Genomic DNA, 17,941 nt, shown 5'->3' with positions numbered 1-17,941 from the left:
CTTTCTAAGAACGTTAGAGAATAATGTTGTAAGAATGGTACACCTAAACATTTTAATAATGTTTTTAAATAATGTTATCCGAACATTTAAAAGAACATTCTGGGAACAAAAATAAAACTATCCGCTTACAACATTATAAGAACGTTAGAGAATAATGTTATAAGAATGTTATTACTAAACATTTTAATAATGTTTTTAGAAAATGTTCTCTAAACATTTAAAAAAACATTCTGGGAACAAAAATAAAACTACCCGCTGAAAACGTTCTATGAACATTAGAGAATAATGTTATAAGAACGTTATTACTAAACATTTTAATAATGTTTTTAAAAAAAATGTTATCCGAACATTTATAAGAACATTCTGGGAACAAAAATAAAACTACACGCTAAAAACATTATAAGAACGTCAGAGAATAATGTTATAAAAATGTTACTACTAAACATTTTAATAATGTTTTTAGAAAATGTTCTCTAAACATTTAAAAAAAACATTCTGGGAACACAAATAAAACTAGCCGCTGAAAACTTTCTAAGAACGTTAGAGAATAATGTTGAAAGAATGTTACTACTAAACATTTTAATAATGTTTTTAAAGAATGTTCTCCAAACTTTTAAAAGAACATTCTGGGAACAAAACTAAAACTAGCCGCTGAAAACTTTCTAAGAACGTTAGAGAATAATGTTAAAAGAATGTTACTACTAAACATTTTAATAATGTTTTTAAAGAATGTTCTCCAAACTTTTAAAAGAACATTCTGGGAACAAAACTAAAACTAGCCGCTGAAAACTTTCTAAGAACGTTAGAGAATAATGTTAAAAGAATGTTACTACTAAACATTTTAATAATGTTTTTAAAGAATGTTCTCCAAACTTTTAAAAGAACATTCTGAGAACAAAACTAAAACTAGCCGCTGAAAACATTTATAGAACAATACATGCTAATGTTCTTAGAACATTTTTAGAACAAAAAATTTCTAGCTGGGTATGCCTTTTTAGTGTCTTACTACTTTGTTAGGGGAAAAAAAGGTTCTCCCAGCCTGTTCAACTGACAATTTCCCAAAACCCCTTTAAAACCAGCAAACCAGACCAGCCTGATCAGACTGGGAGACTAGCTAAAACCAACTTTAAACATGAAAGCACAGTTACATTTAAATGTAAAGACATATAAGGCACAGATACTAGTCTATACAACCTAGACTGATTTGTTAAATGAAAAACATGCAATTTGTGTTCCTTTTCACTACACATTGAATATTTCACAGGTCAGCAAATGTTCAACAGTATCCCTGAGGATTGTTTATGGACTGCCATACCTAAACCTGAATATGTGACCTCAGGTTGGTTGAGGAAACCCCCAGCTGGGTATGGATGAAGTGGGAATCTCCCTTCTCAACTTGAGTAGCTTCTCACTGCGCTGACCCTCAGTTTCTATGTCATCCTGCTCCTCAAGTGATTGACGAATGAGGGACTTGAGCAAAGGCAGTCCAAGGCCAGTCGAGGCAGAGACAGAAAAATGTAAAGGTCAGTGCAGTGGAACAATCACATTAGGCCTGTATTTCAGCAAAATGTACTTGTGGTAGAAACTTGAGACTGCCAAAATGGTCAAGTACAAATCACCATCTTTATAGAAAAAATGCAGTACAAACTTGTGTAAAGAATGGTCATTCTCAAGAGTGCTTTTAAAACAATTGCATGAAAAATAATGCAACCACTTTATTGATAAAAGCATGTGTCATGATATGAAATTTCTGATATATCCGTTATATACCTAAAATAACACAAAACAAAGGCTAATTCTAAACTAATATACACATCTGTGACTAATATTCATGATATTACCATATAATAGTCCCTAAATAGCTTGTTTGCTTCCAATAATACCTACCTTCCTGGTTCTCCAAGTGAGCTTCCAGCTCTCTGAGCCGGCCCTGAGCCTCAGGGAGGTTCATCTTATTTATGACCAGGATGGCTGGCTTGTCTAACAGTTCCTCCTTATACAACTCCAGCTCCTGATAAAAAAAAATAAAAAAAGATCAAGAGCAAGTTATGCAGCAAAATCTTGTATACAGAAGCATTTCATTGAGAAAAGCAGTAGTGTTTTAGTTCACATGTGACATGGGTTATGTGTGTGTGTGTGTGTGTGTGTGTGTGTGTGTGTGTGTGTGTGTGTGTGTGTGTGTGTGTGTGTGTGTGTGTGTGTGTGTGTGTGTGTGTACACTACTTTTTAAAGGTTTGGGGTTGGTACATACTTATTTGAAAAATAACAGGAGTGAGTTAAAGTAACAGGAGTGAATAGAGTCCTCTGTTTTGTTGATTGAATACTGTAAATGTTAGAAATAAAATATTCCAACACGAAGTGCCTTTTCTCTCCGTCCTTTATTTGGTGTAATGAATGAATAAAACAAAAGGAAAAAAACAGCGCCGGGAAGCTCAGAGATAAAGCTTAGATCCCCAGTATTCTGGATATAGAATATATAATGAAAATGTATAGGGAGTATCACAATCTCAACCAATGAGAACATAAATTACATCATATCATATCAGATATACTTATATAACAATCCTATAAATGGTAAATATCCGGTCAGATCTCCTCTAGGTCCTTGAGCTCCGAAAGACTTCTCAATGCACAGAATAGGAGACTTTCTCCCGTTCGAACACGGGTATCCATTAATATGAAATGGATGTTGCCTTACGTACATACAAAAGGAATGTGCAAACAAGGCCTTTTCACTGGACAAAGGCTTTTCTATGCACAAAGCTATTTTCTATGGACAAAGCTGAGATAAGGAAAACGAGATAAAGAAAATACATTTCTAACAATGGCCCCTTTGATAAGATAATTATCATATCACATCATTCTCAGCATGTCCATTATTGTAGGATAATACATTGAAACATCCTTCAATCAAACATTTCCTTCAAAATCATTAAAACTTTACAGTCCTGTTCATCAAAGCATATTGAGAAGATACAAAAGTATTCATAGCACGATAAATCAAAATCCTAATAAATGGAATAATACAGCAAACAATAAATGCAAGGATTAACAGTATAACTCCTATTGGGATTAATGCAGATACAAGCATTGGTTTCCAGCTTGTGATCCAATCGCCAAAACCACTTCTATCACTCACTTCTCTTCTCTATAATACGTCAGCAATTTTTGTCATATTGTTTATTCCGTCAGCTATAATATGACCATCTTCGTCATTCGCCGGTACAAAAGTGCAACAAGAGATACCAACAATAACACACACCCCTCCTCTGGCCGCGGTCAACTGGTCGAGTACCAATCTGTTCTGGAGAGCAGTTAAACGAAGTGCTCGAAGTTCTTCTTGGACACCAGCTAAAGTGTCCCTTGTAGTTTTAATAAAGGAAATCAATTCATATCTTGTAACTTCTACTTCAAGTTGAAGACTGCCAATTCCTATTGATGGAAATATACTTTCAAATAATTTTTCCATGCCAGTCCATAGTCGATGTTCTTTTGGTACTGGATTATCTCTTCCCAAACTACTAACTGAACTGCGGTCAGAGAGAGAGCGTGTGCTTCTTTGGTTCATCACATTAACATTTCTCTGTCGTCTAATAATCATAGAATATTCTTCTAAAGTTACTAGGGCACATCGTCCACTCCAATTAAAAGGTAACGAGGTATAAACCATGTGCCCGTATAAGCAGAACCAATCTCTCCAAGCTCTTGTTCCTTTTACTGATGGAACATACCTATTACAATTTTTACCCGAGTAAAGTCCACAATACTCATCACATAATTCTTGAATCTCGGATGTTGCTGTTGCATAAGCATTCATAGTACATATTGGGTTTGAAGATGTTTTTAAACATAATTCCAAGTCAAATTTCCCTTCTCCCGACAAACAGCTAAGACAACAGGGCATGTTTCGTACTTCACAACGGCGATATATGTGACTACATTTACTCTCGGGAATTTTACCCAGTATTGCGGCTCCTATTTTTCTTTCCATACATAACAGTGAGTCTGGAATGGGACCTACAGTTGCCACTTTAACATGTACCTGTACTGCAATTGATCAGGACAAGTCCAATTTACAGTTTAATTTTGAGGTGCAATCGATCCGATATTGCTAAGGAATAAAGGACAGAACAAGTCTTCTTCTGTCGTTGGTGATTGAACACTCACATGAGGTCCGAAAGCACTTTGTGGCATTTTCGTGCAAACATAACAGTCACCCTTTTTTCCTGTAGACTTAGCAGTGAAGTTGGCTAACCTCCACCACGTATTGGAGGCAAACGCATGTGGTTCGTCTTCGTGGTTCAGCCAAGTTTCATTACCACTGCTAATAAGGGCTTGTGTATAAATAAGCATGCTTATCAGCACGAGTAGGTGTAATAGCAACTTTGCAGACATGGCTTTAATGGATTCAATGATAATTATTGCTAATTCTCAATCAGAAATCTCGTTCTTCGTCTACTTCTCTTCCTCGCTCTCCTTTCGATCAGTGCTGGGTGTCCACTTCCGCATAGGCTTATGCGTTCCCCTGGGATGGAGCTGCCTTCACTCTGCTAGCATAGATCCACTGCGGCTGGAGGTCAGTCAGAACACCGGTCCTCGTCACAGCGACCACCGTGGCAGGCCCCAGATAGTTTGGTTCCCCAAGTCTTGTGGGCTTCAGACACTTTATCAGCACCTGTTGTCCTGGAACGAAAGGATGAGTTGGCTTTTCTGAGGGAAGAGGGAGAGACAGAGAAACATCACCATTTATGCCATTCAAAGTTTTAACAAGGGAATCCACATAATCTGCGATGATCACCTCCGTGTCACCTGTGGAAAGATTGCCAGCGTGACCTTTGACCCATGGGGTCGGGAAAGGTCTACCCATGAGGATTTCAAATGGAGACATTTTTTGTGGTGGCTGATGGAGACATTCTTATTTCTGTCAGAACGGCAGGCAACAAATCAACCCAATTTCTGCCAGTATCTAGACACGCTTTATTAAGACGTTCTTTTATCGTCTTGTTAAAACGTTCCACGTTCGCTGATGACTGCGGATGATAGGGAATGTGAAATCTAGGGAAATATTAAGTTATTTGGCTAATAATTGTGTGACTTTCGAAGCAAATGGAGTTCCATTATCGCTTGCTATAACGGTTGGAATGCCGAAACGCGGTATAATTTATTTTGCAAGAACCTTTACTACCGTCTTTGCATTTTCTTTGCCACACGGAAAAGCTTCTGGCCACTTAGAAAATCGATCAATAATCACGAGCAAATATTTGTTATTTCCACATGGAGGCATGTGTGTAAAATCGATCTGTAAATATTGCAAAGGAAGTTCAGGATGCGGTAAAGCATCATGGGTGATTGCCTTGTGCCTGTTTGTTTGTGCACACACCAGGCAAGCATCCAATATCAACAAAGTATTCCTTCGAACGTTTGCTATACAATATGATTGATTCAAATTTTGTATCACTTTCTCTTTTGATACATGCGACACACCATGATAATGCCTGCACAACATTACAACGGTGGATGCAGGTAGTGTGATTCTACCCTGTGTATCTCTCAGAATACCAGCTTGATCTGGTTTTACTTCATTGGCTGCCCAATGATTCAAATCATCTTGAGTAGGATTCGCTTGTAATATTTTAATGTCCCAATTATTAATCAATGACGAATTCATCATCGGCACTTCAGTGCTTTGTTCATTTACATGTGGACTACGTATCACTTCTTTTGCTGCCCATTTCGCTACTTCGTCTGCAAACCTGTTTCCTTTGGCTTCATCAGATTCACCTGTTTTATGACCAGCTACTTTAATGACAGCAAGCTTCAATGGTTGCTGTGCTGCACTAATCAGCTCGGCCACAATATTATGATGCGAAATTGGTTTTCCGTCGGAGGTTTTGAAATTTCTTTCCTCCCACAATTGAGCAAAATCATGGACTACGCCATACGCATATTTGGAGTCAGTGTATATGTTAACGCACTGACCTTTTGCCAATTGACAAGCTCTTGTTAGAGCAATTAGTTCTGCAACTTGTGCTGATTTATATGGCAGCGAATACGCTTCAATTACATTATCGGGCAATTCAACAATAGCGTAACCACACAAGTATGTACTGTCGTTTGGCTTAAAGCAGGATCCATCGATATACCAATTCTGTCCCTCCTCTAGGGCAGATGCAGACACATCTGGCCTACAGGCAGTCGAAGTCTGGATCCTGGTCAGGCAATCGTGGTCGTCACTCTGAAATTCACCTTGTGTCAGTAACCTGTGCAAATGTACAGTGGGACCATGAACAACAGAGGTTAATTTCAACGTTAAATTAGCAGTAGCTAACAATATAGCCCTCATAGCCTGAACGGCGTTGAGCAGTCATATGCTGTGTAGAAATATTATGCATAATAGCTCCGACCTGATGAGAAGTGTGTACCGTTAATGGATGTGATAAAATGACTCTTTCAGCATCCTGTACCATGATAGCTGTAGCAGCCACTGCGCGCAAACAGGCAGGAAGGCCACTGAATCAAGGGTTTTGGATAAATAAGCTACTGGACGAAAGGTACCCCCATGATCTTGGGCCAGGATTGACGCAGCCGTCCCTCCACTTTCGTGGACATATAGGTGGAATTCGCGAGAGTAACATGGTAGGCCGAGGGCGGGAGGCCTTAAAAGAGAGGATTTCAAATGTCTGAATGCCTGATCCATTTCAGCAGTCCATGTAATGTCCTCTTTATCACCCAGCGTAGCTTCTCGCAGGATTTTGTCATACTTGGAGCAATTAGGCACCCATAGTCTACAGTAATTGACCAGTCCCAGAAAGCTTTGCATATGCTTCCGTGTTGATGGATGCTTGAATGCAGCGATGGCTGTGACCCTGACAGCAGACAGGCGGACTTGGCCTTGCGACAGTTCATGGCCCAAGTAGGTGACTTTTCTCTGCACCCACTGAAGTTTCTCTTTAGATGCCTTGAAACCAGCCTCAGCTAGAATATTGCAGACAATTGTGGAGGCAGCAGCACACATCTCTGCAGAGGCGCCAGTGACTAGAATGTCGTCCGCATACTGGAGCAGACAAGTCTCTGGAGGGAGTTTGACATCTTTCAGTGTAGCATGCACTACGGCGGAAAAGACGGCCGGGGAATCCTTTAAGCCCTGGGGAAGTTGTGTCCACATGTATTGACAGTTCTGAAAACAAAATGCAAACAGTGGCTGAGTTTCATGATGAACCGGAATGCTGAAAAAGGCAGAACTTAAATCAATAACAGAATAAAATGTATGTTCTGAAGGAATATAATTAATTATCGTCTGTACATCTGGCACAATTGGTGCAAGTGGTTTTATCAAATCATAAATTTTTCTCAGGTCTTGCGTTAAACACCAAGAACCATTTGCTTTTTTGATAGGATTAATTGGTGTGTTATAAGGTGAATGAGTGCGAACCAGGATGCCCTGAGCCAATAGCTGTTCAATCAGGGGGGCAATTCTTTTCCGCCTTTGGAGAGCGCGTGGTCGGCGTGGCCCTTCCCCAGGCAGGAAACACATAAGATGTGGCGGTCCCCAGCCGTGGGGGGGGCTTGGCACGAGCCGCAGGAATCGCGGGGCATTAGCAACAACGCCCGCTAATTTGCTCTTTTACAATGAACGTGTGTGACAAAGCGGCGACACACACAGAGCTTTAAAGGATATGTGTAGCGCGCTGGATGGCGCAGCGGGAGACGGCGGCTGAAGGCGGCGAGTCGAAGGCCGGCTTCTTCAGGTATCTGCAGTGCAGTTGGCTCGTCCCGCTGAAGTGCTGTTCGACGACGTAAAGGCTTCTTCCAGAGTCAGCGAAGTGGATCACTCGCTGAAAGAGAATGAAATCAAGGGCAACCTGGGCCGATTTTGGCGGGCCGTGATGATGGCCGCGAGCACCCTCATTGGTGCATACGTCACAGCTGCCTCCCCATAGGTTGCAGCAGTTGCCGCAGAGCAGCCAATAGGCACGTGAGCTGCCTCGCCTAGAGCTGCCTCGCCTAGGTCTGCTCACTGCAGCAAATGCATTTTAAATTATAGAAAAATTAAGGATAATTTTTGGCTTCAATCTTCTCAAGAAAAGGGGTTTTCCAGTAGCGTAAGATAGCTTACGCAACACGAGAGTACTCTCGTAAGAGAACTAGTCATTTACAAAACATTCATAAATGATTAGCAAGTGATATACTAACATTTTATGTATGTTTTGTAAATTCCATTACTAGTCATTTACAAGTGAATAAATCATTTACAACACTTTCTGCATCCCCTAATCTAAAGTGTAAACTATTCATTACTTGTAAATATGTTACACTTCATTCGTAGATTACCACTTCAAGAATCAGTAAGGCATAAGATCTACTAATGTTATCTACGAATGATGTGTAACACATTTACAAGTGATGAATAGTTTACACTTTAGATTAAGGGACGCAGAAAGTGTTGTAAATTATTTATTAATGCGTTTACACATCATTGTGTTGAACACTGTTACTTACCTGTTACAAATGATCTGTACATGTATACAAGGCATTTACAACACTTTCTGCACCCTCTAATTGCTACATACATAAAACATTTTTTTAACATAATTTATTAAACATTTATGAAACACATATTCATGTTTTATAAATGATTAGTTAATCATTAACCAGTCACTTTATTTTGAATTTGAATTTACAAAACATACATAAAATGTTAGTATATCACTTGCTAATCATTTATGAATGTTTTGTAAATTATTAGTTCATCATTAACTAAGCACTTATAAATTACTTACAACTGAACGTTATTATAAAGTGTTAATTTTGCAAATTAAAAGGTTTAAGTAATTTTGATGGATTGTTCTATGCTATATGCACTAAATGCGGTGTGTGTGTGTGTGTGTGTGTGTGTGTGTGTGTGTGTGTGTGTGTGTCAATGTCCAATGTCCAATGTAAGCACATAAGGAAGTAAATGAAATAAAACTGTACTAACTTCATGTTTAAATAACCTGTCAGACATCAAGGGACTCTCACTTGGTTATTTACCTGCCAAGCTCGGTGGTCAAGCAGTTTTATGTTTTAACTTTAGCTGTTAATGACTGAACTGGTATGTATTTTTTTTTTTTTTTTTAATCACATATTTTCATGGTCTTAAATGTAATTAAGATTTTCAACATTATTAAGTACTTGGTGTATCCCTTGCATTTTGCTTGCAATGCAAAATTAATGCAAATAATAAAACATAATTCATAAAATGTAATCATTATGATTCCCAGTAAAAATGCAGTTATGTGCTTTTCTTCTGCTGAGTTTGGCTTTGGCACTTTGTCTTGCATCACCAATGGTAAGTTGGATAGTAGAAGGTTTATGTTATAATACATTGTTGTTGTAAAGGTTATTGATTTTTTTAAATATTTTTTTGATGTCTGAGTATTGTTTTCATATCTCATGTTCTCAGCCACAACCTGATATAAATGGTAAGTACAGCTCAGTCACTGACGTGAATCTGTTGTAATGTTATTGTAATCTGTCTCACTCATCTGTGATTACGGTCTGAAATTTTGATTGCTCTTTTTTTCTCATTTAACTTTCAGATTGTTTCACTAAAATGATGTTGTTGTCTAGCACTTCTGTCAGTTGTCAATTCTATTTTCCGACATAACATCTTTGTCTTCTTTTGTTTCCTTCATTATATTTTTCTCAAAGGAACTGAGGAATGGAAGGACATTCCAGATATAAACAAAGGTAAAACTACTATATTATATCAAGAACTAAAGTACATTTATATTAGTAAGCTAACATATCTGTTTTTGTTCATAAATCATTATTTATACTTTTATACTCCTACTCATACTTTTATAGATTTATACTCCTATTTTATTCAAGCATATTTACTGTAAACTGAACACAAGCATATTTACTTTAAACTGAATGTTAGGTTTAAATCTCAGAGAAGGAGACATCATGGTGGTGAGTTGTGTTCTAAGAAATTCTCAAAGTACATTGAATATGGATAATTCAGAAATCAGTCAATATGATATTTTTAAGAGTACTTAAAACAATTTGTTTTAAAGCCTAATCAAAGGAGTGCCATTCTTGGGAATGAGTACCGGTGGGATATTCCCGTCCCCTATGAGCTGAGTGTGAATCTCAGTAAGAAAACATGGATTTCTCACTTACTGTTTAAGAAATAATTTTTTAAGTAGTTTTACTGTTATATATTTTTCATCCATCATGTATTTTTTATTGTGATTATAGGAATGAACTATAAAGGAGTCATTTTGAGAGCTTTTGAGCAGTTCAGACTGAAATCATGTATTGACTTTAAGCCCCGAGCAGCTGAAGATTTTTACATCTCTGTGGAGAGTCTTGAAGGGTACAGTATGCTTCCAGTTAGTAATCCACAATATTAGTAATATGTGGTATTATAGACTATTCGGTAACACTTTAGAATACTGTTCCTTCATTAATGAATAATTACACAGGAACAAACGAGTAATGCATTATTAACATTCTAGTAACTACTATTAACTAACAAGAAACTCTGATTAACAAATTAGTAAGTAATAGCTCTCAGATGAATGTAGTAGGTCATTATTAGCTAATTAATAACTACTATTTGTTTCATACCTCCCAGAGAACTACTATCTACAGGGTCATAATTAACATGAATAATGCATCATTTATAATAAAAGGTAATGGTAACCCACTAGTAATGACTCAAGTATTACTACATCATTCTAAAGGAACTACTAATTATTTGGATCAGTATTCTAAAGTGAAAAACATGATAACTACCTAATATTGACTGAAGTCATTGTAAGCTTTTGAGATTTTTGTAAGCTTTTGAATAGTAATTCCTTCCAATGGATTTGGTAACACTTTAGTCATTACTAGTGTGTTCCCATGATCTTCACTTTAGAATACTGATCCAAATAATTAGTAGGTCCTTTAGAAAGATGTAGTAACAATTGAGTCATTACTATCCAAAACCTTAGAAAAGCCTTAAAACTTACAATGACTTCAGTCAATATTAGGTATTTATCATGTTTTTCACTTTAGAATACTGATCCAAATTATTAGTAGTTCCTTTAGAAGGATGTAGTAACACTTGATTAATTACTAATGAGTTACTATTACATTATTATATATTATGCATTATTAATATTAATTATGAACCTGTATATAGTTCTTAGTAGTCTTCAGTGAGGTATTAATAGTTACTGATTAGCTAATAGTGAACTACCACAATCGACTGAATGCTATGACTTACTAATTCGTTAATCAGTCTTTCTTGTTAGTTAATAGTAGTTACTACAATGTTAATAGTGCGTTACTCATTTGTTCCTGTGTAGTTATTCATTAATGAAGGAACAGTATTCTAAAGTGTTACCGACTATTCCGATACAGCCTAAACTATACTGAATGTATAGTATAAAGGCCCATTCACACCTAGAGCGATAACTTTAACGCTCATTCTAAATATAAAAGAATGGCAGAGTCCACACCTCAACTATATCGACAACTGATAGTATTTGTAACTAATTTGTATTTGAAGTGAGTAAAGGAGCTGGAAACCCCAGTGGAGGCTTCTCACTGAACGATATCGTTAGAATTACTTTAAGATGTTTTATTTTTAATTTTTTCAGCTAATGGAAAAAAGTGGCAGATGACAAAACTCAGCATGCACTTATAATAAGCAGAACATTATAGTTTGCTGGTGTGGATGCTAATAGTTATCGATCTTGGTGTGAAAGGGCCTTAAAACATTCATGAGTTAACAAATTCTTTTACACTACCAGACAAAATATTAATGAACCTATGTGCTGCGTGAATGTGCCGTTATCTCTCTCTTATTTTGCAGGTGTTGGTCATATGTCGGCCGCACATTTAGAGGAGGCCAGACTCTTTCCATTGGAAATGGCTGTGGAATAAAAGCCATTGTTGAGCATGAGTTTCTCCATGCACTAGGATTTCGGCATGAGCAGTCAAGATATGACAGAGATGATTATTTGACCATCAAATTTGAAAACATCATAAAAGGTTGCTCTGAACTTTTATTATTTTTAGGAAAAGAGAAAAAGTGTTAAATACAGACATTCACTGACATACTGATTGCAGTGCCCATTTAACTAATCAGCATTTTAATAAGCCATTCTTTATGAATAATCACCTAAACTCCATAGTCTTTATTTTCAGGCCATGAGAGAAATTTTGATAAAGACAGCGAGTATGTGACCACCACCCAAGGCACCCCATATGACTATTACTCTGTGATGCATTATGATAAAAATGCCTTCAGTAACGGTAATGAACCCACGATCATCACCAAGCTCCCTGAGTTCCAAGATGTGATTGGTCAACGCCTGGACATCAGTGAATATGATGCGATTGAGCTCAACAAACTCTATAAATGCAGTGAGTATTTTACACACATTGTTTTCATTTTGCAGTTTGTGGATGTTAAACATTTTAGTGGAACTTGAAGTCTGATGTGGAAGACAAGGGAACATTTGTTGTCCTTTAAGGAATTTAACTTTAGAATATTTGTTTTTAATATTTGTTGGTACTATGTACATACATTCTCAGGTAAAAATGTGAAGTTTATGTAATGTTAAAGTCACTTCCTGTTAAGTCCTTCCTGGTACTGCATGAAAACAAATATTATACAGTTAAATTCCTAAAAGGACGACACATGTCATGCATGGGAAGTTGTAAGGAATTGATTTGCAATTTAAAAAAAATTCAACATCAACATCCTGGATGTTTCAAAAGTTGTTCCAGGATCAACAAAATATGTTGAGGGCAAAAATTGGATGTGCAAATGATTTTGCCTCAGTGCTTTTCTGTTTGGATTACAGATTCCTCCATCTCTTTCCTTGACCACTGCAGATTTGATGATGAATCTCTGTGTCAGATGAGTGTCTGTTCTGCTGTTTATGGCTGGCAGAGAGTGAAGTCAGTGAGTGGCATCAATGTGATTGACCACACCTACTCGAGCAAAGAACAAAATGGTGAGATCTGTTACAGTCAGACAGTGGAAAGTGTCTGTTTTGATATCACAGGAAGATAGTGGTGCAACGGATCACAAAACACACACTGTGGGCTAGGGGGGCTAGAGTAAATGTAACTTTGATTTTCATTTATAAATAACGCGCGAGTCCCAATTTTTGCGCCTCTTCTTTCGCGTTTAAAATTGTTTGAATGTATAAATTGGCAAGACAAAACACGTCCAAATGATAAACTTTCTATGATGGTTAAACTTGGCAGTTAATCCGTGAATCACATGCGTGCCGATTCTGGCCCGTACGGATCAAGGATCAACTGTGATCCGTTGCACCCCTACAGCAAGATACCAAAAATAAATGCTTCACTACCATCTACAGAAGCAGTCACTGTACCACCCAGTTCCACACAACTATGCACCTGTTTTCATGTCTGCAGGGACGTCTTTTTTCATGCACTTCAGCACTGAGGGGAAAAAGGAAGGGGACACAGCCAGAATGGAGAGCAAGACAATGACCCCTAAAAGAGACTGCAAAGTCCAGTGCCTGCAGTTCTACTACTATCACAGCAGTAATGAGTCTGACCAGCTCAACATCTGGATCCGAGAGTACCAGAATGAAGCAGACAACAGAGGAACTCTCAGACTTATGGATCAGATCACAGGTCTGTCTCTTCCTCAAGTGCTGTACATGTTCAGAAAGAGGAAAACAAATGTGTAGGCCTATGTATTCAAGATGTCCTTAAAATGTTTAAAGTTTAATGTCTTGCAGAACTCCCTGGTAATTACTGGAAACTGCATCATGTGTCACTGAATGCAAATAAAACCTTCCAAGTTGTATTTGAAGCCCGTAAAGGAGCTGGAAAGTCCCGTGGAGGCTTCTCACTGGATGATATCAATATTTCAGAGACTGAGTGTCCGCACACATGGCAGATAAAGGACTTTTCAATAAGGGAATCTTCAACACATTTCAGTCCATTGTATTACTCCAGTGATGGTTATCGCTTTCAGGCTGCATTAGTGAATCAGAATAATTACCTTTTTATGTATGTTCGTCCGGTATCTGGTGCATATGATGACCAGTTGCAGTGGCCTTGTCCATGGAGACAAATAACCTTCCAGATGCTTGACCAGAATCCACACATGCAGAAGCGCATGTCCTTAGAACAAAGCATCACCACTGACCCTGCTTTGGCATCTCCCAGTGAGGATCCTATTATTTTTCCATCACATCTGTGTTCATATGCAGCATTTTACTTAGCTAAAGATCAAATAAATGATTTTGTTATTTTTGTTGTAACAGATGGCATATATTACTGGGACAATCCTGGAAAGAATGGAACTCGAGTCACTATTGGCAATGAGACTGTATATGTGGGGACATATTTAAAATATCCATATTCCATAGTGAACGATGATCTGACTAGAAGAGAGTTTATCAAGGGTGGTGACATCATATTTCTCCTCACCATGCAAGGTAAGTTTTGTGAAGTAACCTCAGAGAACAAGTTTAACTTGAAGCAAACTGATCAAAAACTATGATAAATTTCTATTGCGTCCCACTTTCTCATGTCCATAAATGTGGTTTTCCAATCCAGATATCTCAGGGCTTCTTCAGAAGGACTCTCTACCCTGCCCTAAAGTGACAGTGAAGAACTTCAACGTTTCTCCTGAGACAAGTGCTTCAAGGTGAATATCCTTTTAATCTCTGTTTGTGTCCTTAGTTAAAACACAGAAAACTAAAATATTTTTAGAAAGTACTTTAAAAAATAAAACAAAATTTTAGATAATGTAGGAGAGAACACATATACTGAGTGAATATAGTAACATCTGTAAGGCTGGAAGCTTACACTGGTAATTTGAACTAATAGTAGTAACAAAAATCAGTTAAAGGATGACGTGCATAATCAGTTATTTTTCTGAATTCAATATAATTAATCTGACTCCATTATAGTTTTTATCCTTTATCCTCAGATTTTTTCTGAAAAAAGAACTGATTGGTTCTATTGCATTAATAATGTTTATTTTTCACTATTCTTCTTTTAGTGATTGTGCCAAGACTGCTTCCTCTCTGGTCATCTTGGTGCTTTGCTTTCTTTTGCTAGTGAGTTAATCATAAGAAATCACTCTAATCACTTCCCCATGTCTGACTACACACGAGTTCAATGCCAAAGAACTACATCTATCTTCAGCTTTCTGGGATATGATAGCTAAATGTGTATTGTTAATGAAAAGAGCTGAACATTTTAAGTTTATATTCATTCATTTACAATTAATGTTATCCTTAGAGTTAATTACAACAATTTATAAATAAGCAATTTGTTGTCAAACTCTTTAATAATGTTAGATTCACACATTCTCTGTGGAGGTTATAGTAAATATTTGCCATATCTGAGTCTTTTCAATGTTATTAATCACTGCATGAATACTATGGTCTGTAAAATACTAATCTAACCTTGAAATGTTCTTTTTAATATAAATCACAAAACAGTTTTGCAAGTAATCAGTTTAATAAATATGACTAAAAAGTGTGTTTGAATGTGAATATAATATATATATGTGAATATGCATACAAATTTGACAGATGGAAACTCTGCAAACTCCGAAACCGCCCACTGTCTGAGTTTGGCCCTGTCCCAAATGGCACACTTCATATGCACTTTCGGTCTTGTGTCCGTTAAGTCCATGAGACCGTTGGGTGTCCAATTAGTCATTTTAGGTCTCAGAAGGGTGCTCGCGGGCGCCCCTTTTGTGGTCGATATGTGCCCTCGATACGCACTTTTGCGAGCTCCGCAGCAGACTACTTCCCGACAGTCAAAGCGGCGTTACGTCACAAAACTGCACTCGTAGGAAGACCGCGAGTGTTTAGGGTGCCATTTGGGACAGGGCCTCTAACATGAAAAGGAGCCTATGCACCCTGGTTTGGCCTGCAATTGAAACCACCTGCAAGATTTTAGTTCCATCTAGTGGCATATGGTGGAGCTGCTACTTGTCTGCAGGTGAACAAGAGGACATACACATTTATGTTAGATATGATGCAAAATATCACGAGGAAGGTTTTCTGATAAACAGCATAACAATAAAAACCACTTGAGAACTCAGAAAGAAAACATTTGCACTAACTTTGGCTTAAGTGCTCGGTCAAGTGGTGATTGGTTTAATAATGCCACTCCACAACTGTTACCATAGAAATAATAACAAGGAATTATATATTTATTGTAACAGTTCTATGAAATGTTAAAATCCCTTTTAACTTATGATTCCAGAATTTCAGCTTGCTGACTTACAAAAAACAACAACGGTCAAATCAGTTTCTCTACTTTATTGACATCTTGACCAAACTTTAATTCATACTTGGATTTGGTCAACATGTGACTTTTTTTTGCTTCACAGTTCATCCTTCCATTCAGTCTCACTCTTTCACAATATCTGGTACAGTATAATCTAGTATGAAACAAATCAATGAAGGCATGAGATACCTACATAACAAAAAACAGCATGAAATCTCAGCAGATGGCAGTAGAGCTCAGATTGTGTCATACATTTTTCCGCAAAATGCAAGACCTTGAAAAACAGTGACGCGAACTTGGTGATAAGTAAAACTAAAGGCAGTCACTGTCAATAGACTTAAATCAAATTTATATGATTATGCCTTTTTAGTGTCTTACTACCTTGTTGGGGGAAAAAAAAGGTCTCCCAGCCTGTTCAACTGACAATTTCCCAAAACCCCTTTAAAACCAGCAAACCAGACCAGCCTGATCAGACTGGGAGACTAGCTAAAACCAACTTTAAACATGAATGCACAGTTACATTGAAATGTAAAGACATATAAGGCACAGATACTAGTCTATACAACCTAGACTGATTTGTTAAATGAAAAACATGCAATTTGTGTTCCTTTTCGCCACACATTCAATATTTAACAGGTCAGCAAATGTTCAACAGTATCCCTGAGGATTGTTTATGGACTGCCATACCTAAACCTGAATATGTGACCTCAGGTTGGTTGAGGAAACCCCCAGCTGGGTATGGATGAAGAGAGAATCTCCCTTCTCAACTTGAGTAGCTTCTCACTGCGCTGACCCTCAGTTTCTATGTCATCCTGCTCCTCAAGTGATTGACGAATGAGGGACTTGAGCAAGGGCAGTCCAAGGCCAGTCGTGGCAGAGACTGGGACGATGTGCATAAAACGCATTAGTGTTTTAGGGGTGACGTCCTCAGGAAAGATGTGGCTTGATTCTAGGGAAAGCAGAGCATCACTCTAAAGTTATCAATCAAGGACAAATGCAGAAAAATGTAAAGGTCAGGGCAGTAGAACAATCACATTAGGCCTGCATTTCAGCAAAATATAATAATATATATATAATAATATATAATAAATATATAAAATAACTAATATTCATGATATTACCTATATAATAGTCCCTAAATAGCTTGTTTGCTTCCAATAATACCTACCTTCCTGGTTCTCCAAGTGAGCTTCCAGCTCTCTGAGCCGGCCCTGAGCCTCAGGGAGGTCCATCTTATTTATGACCAGGATGGCTGGCTTGTCTAACAGTTCCTCCTTATACAACTCCAGCTCCTGATCAACAAAAAAGATCAAGAGCAAGTTATGCAGCAAAATCTTGTATACAGAAGCATTTCATTGAGAAAAGCAGTAGTGGTGACATGAAAAAACCACATGTGACATGGGCTATGTGTGTGTTTGCACTACTTTTTAAAGGTTTGGGGTTGGTATGAGTTTTTTTTATGTTTTTGAAAGATGTCCCTTATGCTCACTAAAGCTACATTTATTTTATAAAAAACAAGTGACTGGAAAAAAATACAGTAAAACAGTAATATTGTGAAATGTTACAATTTAAAATAACCGTTTTCTATTTTAATATATTTGATAATGTAATTTATTTCTGTAATGGCAAAGCTAAATTTTCAGCAGCTAATATTTGCTTATTT

At 37.4% G+C, this 17,941-nt stretch overlaps 2 protein-coding genes across 3 annotated transcripts in view; one reads left to right on the top strand and one right to left on the bottom strand.

Annotated features, from left to right (window-relative positions):
- The first annotated feature begins 9,008 nt into the window (after positions 1 to 9,008).
- LOC311276173 (meprin A subunit beta-like) lies at positions 9,009 to 15,613 on the top strand. Of its 2 annotated transcripts, XM_084385712.1 has the most exons (15): positions 9,009 to 9,091; positions 9,261 to 9,328; positions 9,443 to 9,461; positions 9,691 to 9,729; positions 9,923 to 9,954; positions 10,059 to 10,137; positions 10,243 to 10,360; positions 11,849 to 12,027; positions 12,184 to 12,402; positions 12,846 to 12,998; positions 13,429 to 13,653; positions 13,761 to 14,192; positions 14,292 to 14,465; positions 14,587 to 14,677; positions 15,035 to 15,613. In XM_084385712.1, the coding sequence occupies exons 2-15, from the start codon at positions 9,266 to 9,268 to the stop codon at positions 15,099 to 15,101; spliced, it is 1,890 nt and encodes a 629-aa protein (XP_084241838.1). In that variant the 5' UTR covers positions 9,009 to 9,091; positions 9,261 to 9,265; the 3' UTR covers positions 15,102 to 15,613. The 2 variants fall into 2 exon arrangements, with proteins under 2 accessions (XP_084241838.1, XP_084241839.1); XM_084385713.1 differs by lacking the exon at positions 9,009 to 9,091 and having other exon boundaries at positions 9,124 to 9,328.
- A 682-nt stretch (positions 15,614 to 16,295) lies between these two features.
- The window catches only part of gtpbp10 (GTP-binding protein 10 (putative)), a 51,250-nt gene continuing 49,604 nt past the window's right edge, over positions 16,296 to 17,941 (bottom strand). Inside the window, exons 9-10 of the mRNA XM_084435626.1 lie at positions 17,447 to 17,570; positions 16,296 to 17,227 (exon numbers count right to left, since the gene is read on the bottom strand). Of these exons, the coding sequence (XP_084291752.1) occupies positions 16,986 to 17,227; positions 17,447 to 17,570 (366 nt within the window). The 3' untranslated portion in view covers positions 16,296 to 16,985. The remainder of the gene's footprint in view (positions 17,228 to 17,446; positions 17,571 to 17,941) is intronic.

Source organism: Rutilus rutilus, assembly GCF_951802725.1.
Source record: "Rutilus rutilus genome assembly, chromosome: 17".
Classification (NCBI taxonomy): domain Eukaryota; kingdom Metazoa; phylum Chordata; class Actinopteri; order Cypriniformes; family Leuciscidae; genus Rutilus; species Rutilus rutilus.
This window is presented reverse-complemented; position numbering and strand designations above follow the sequence as displayed.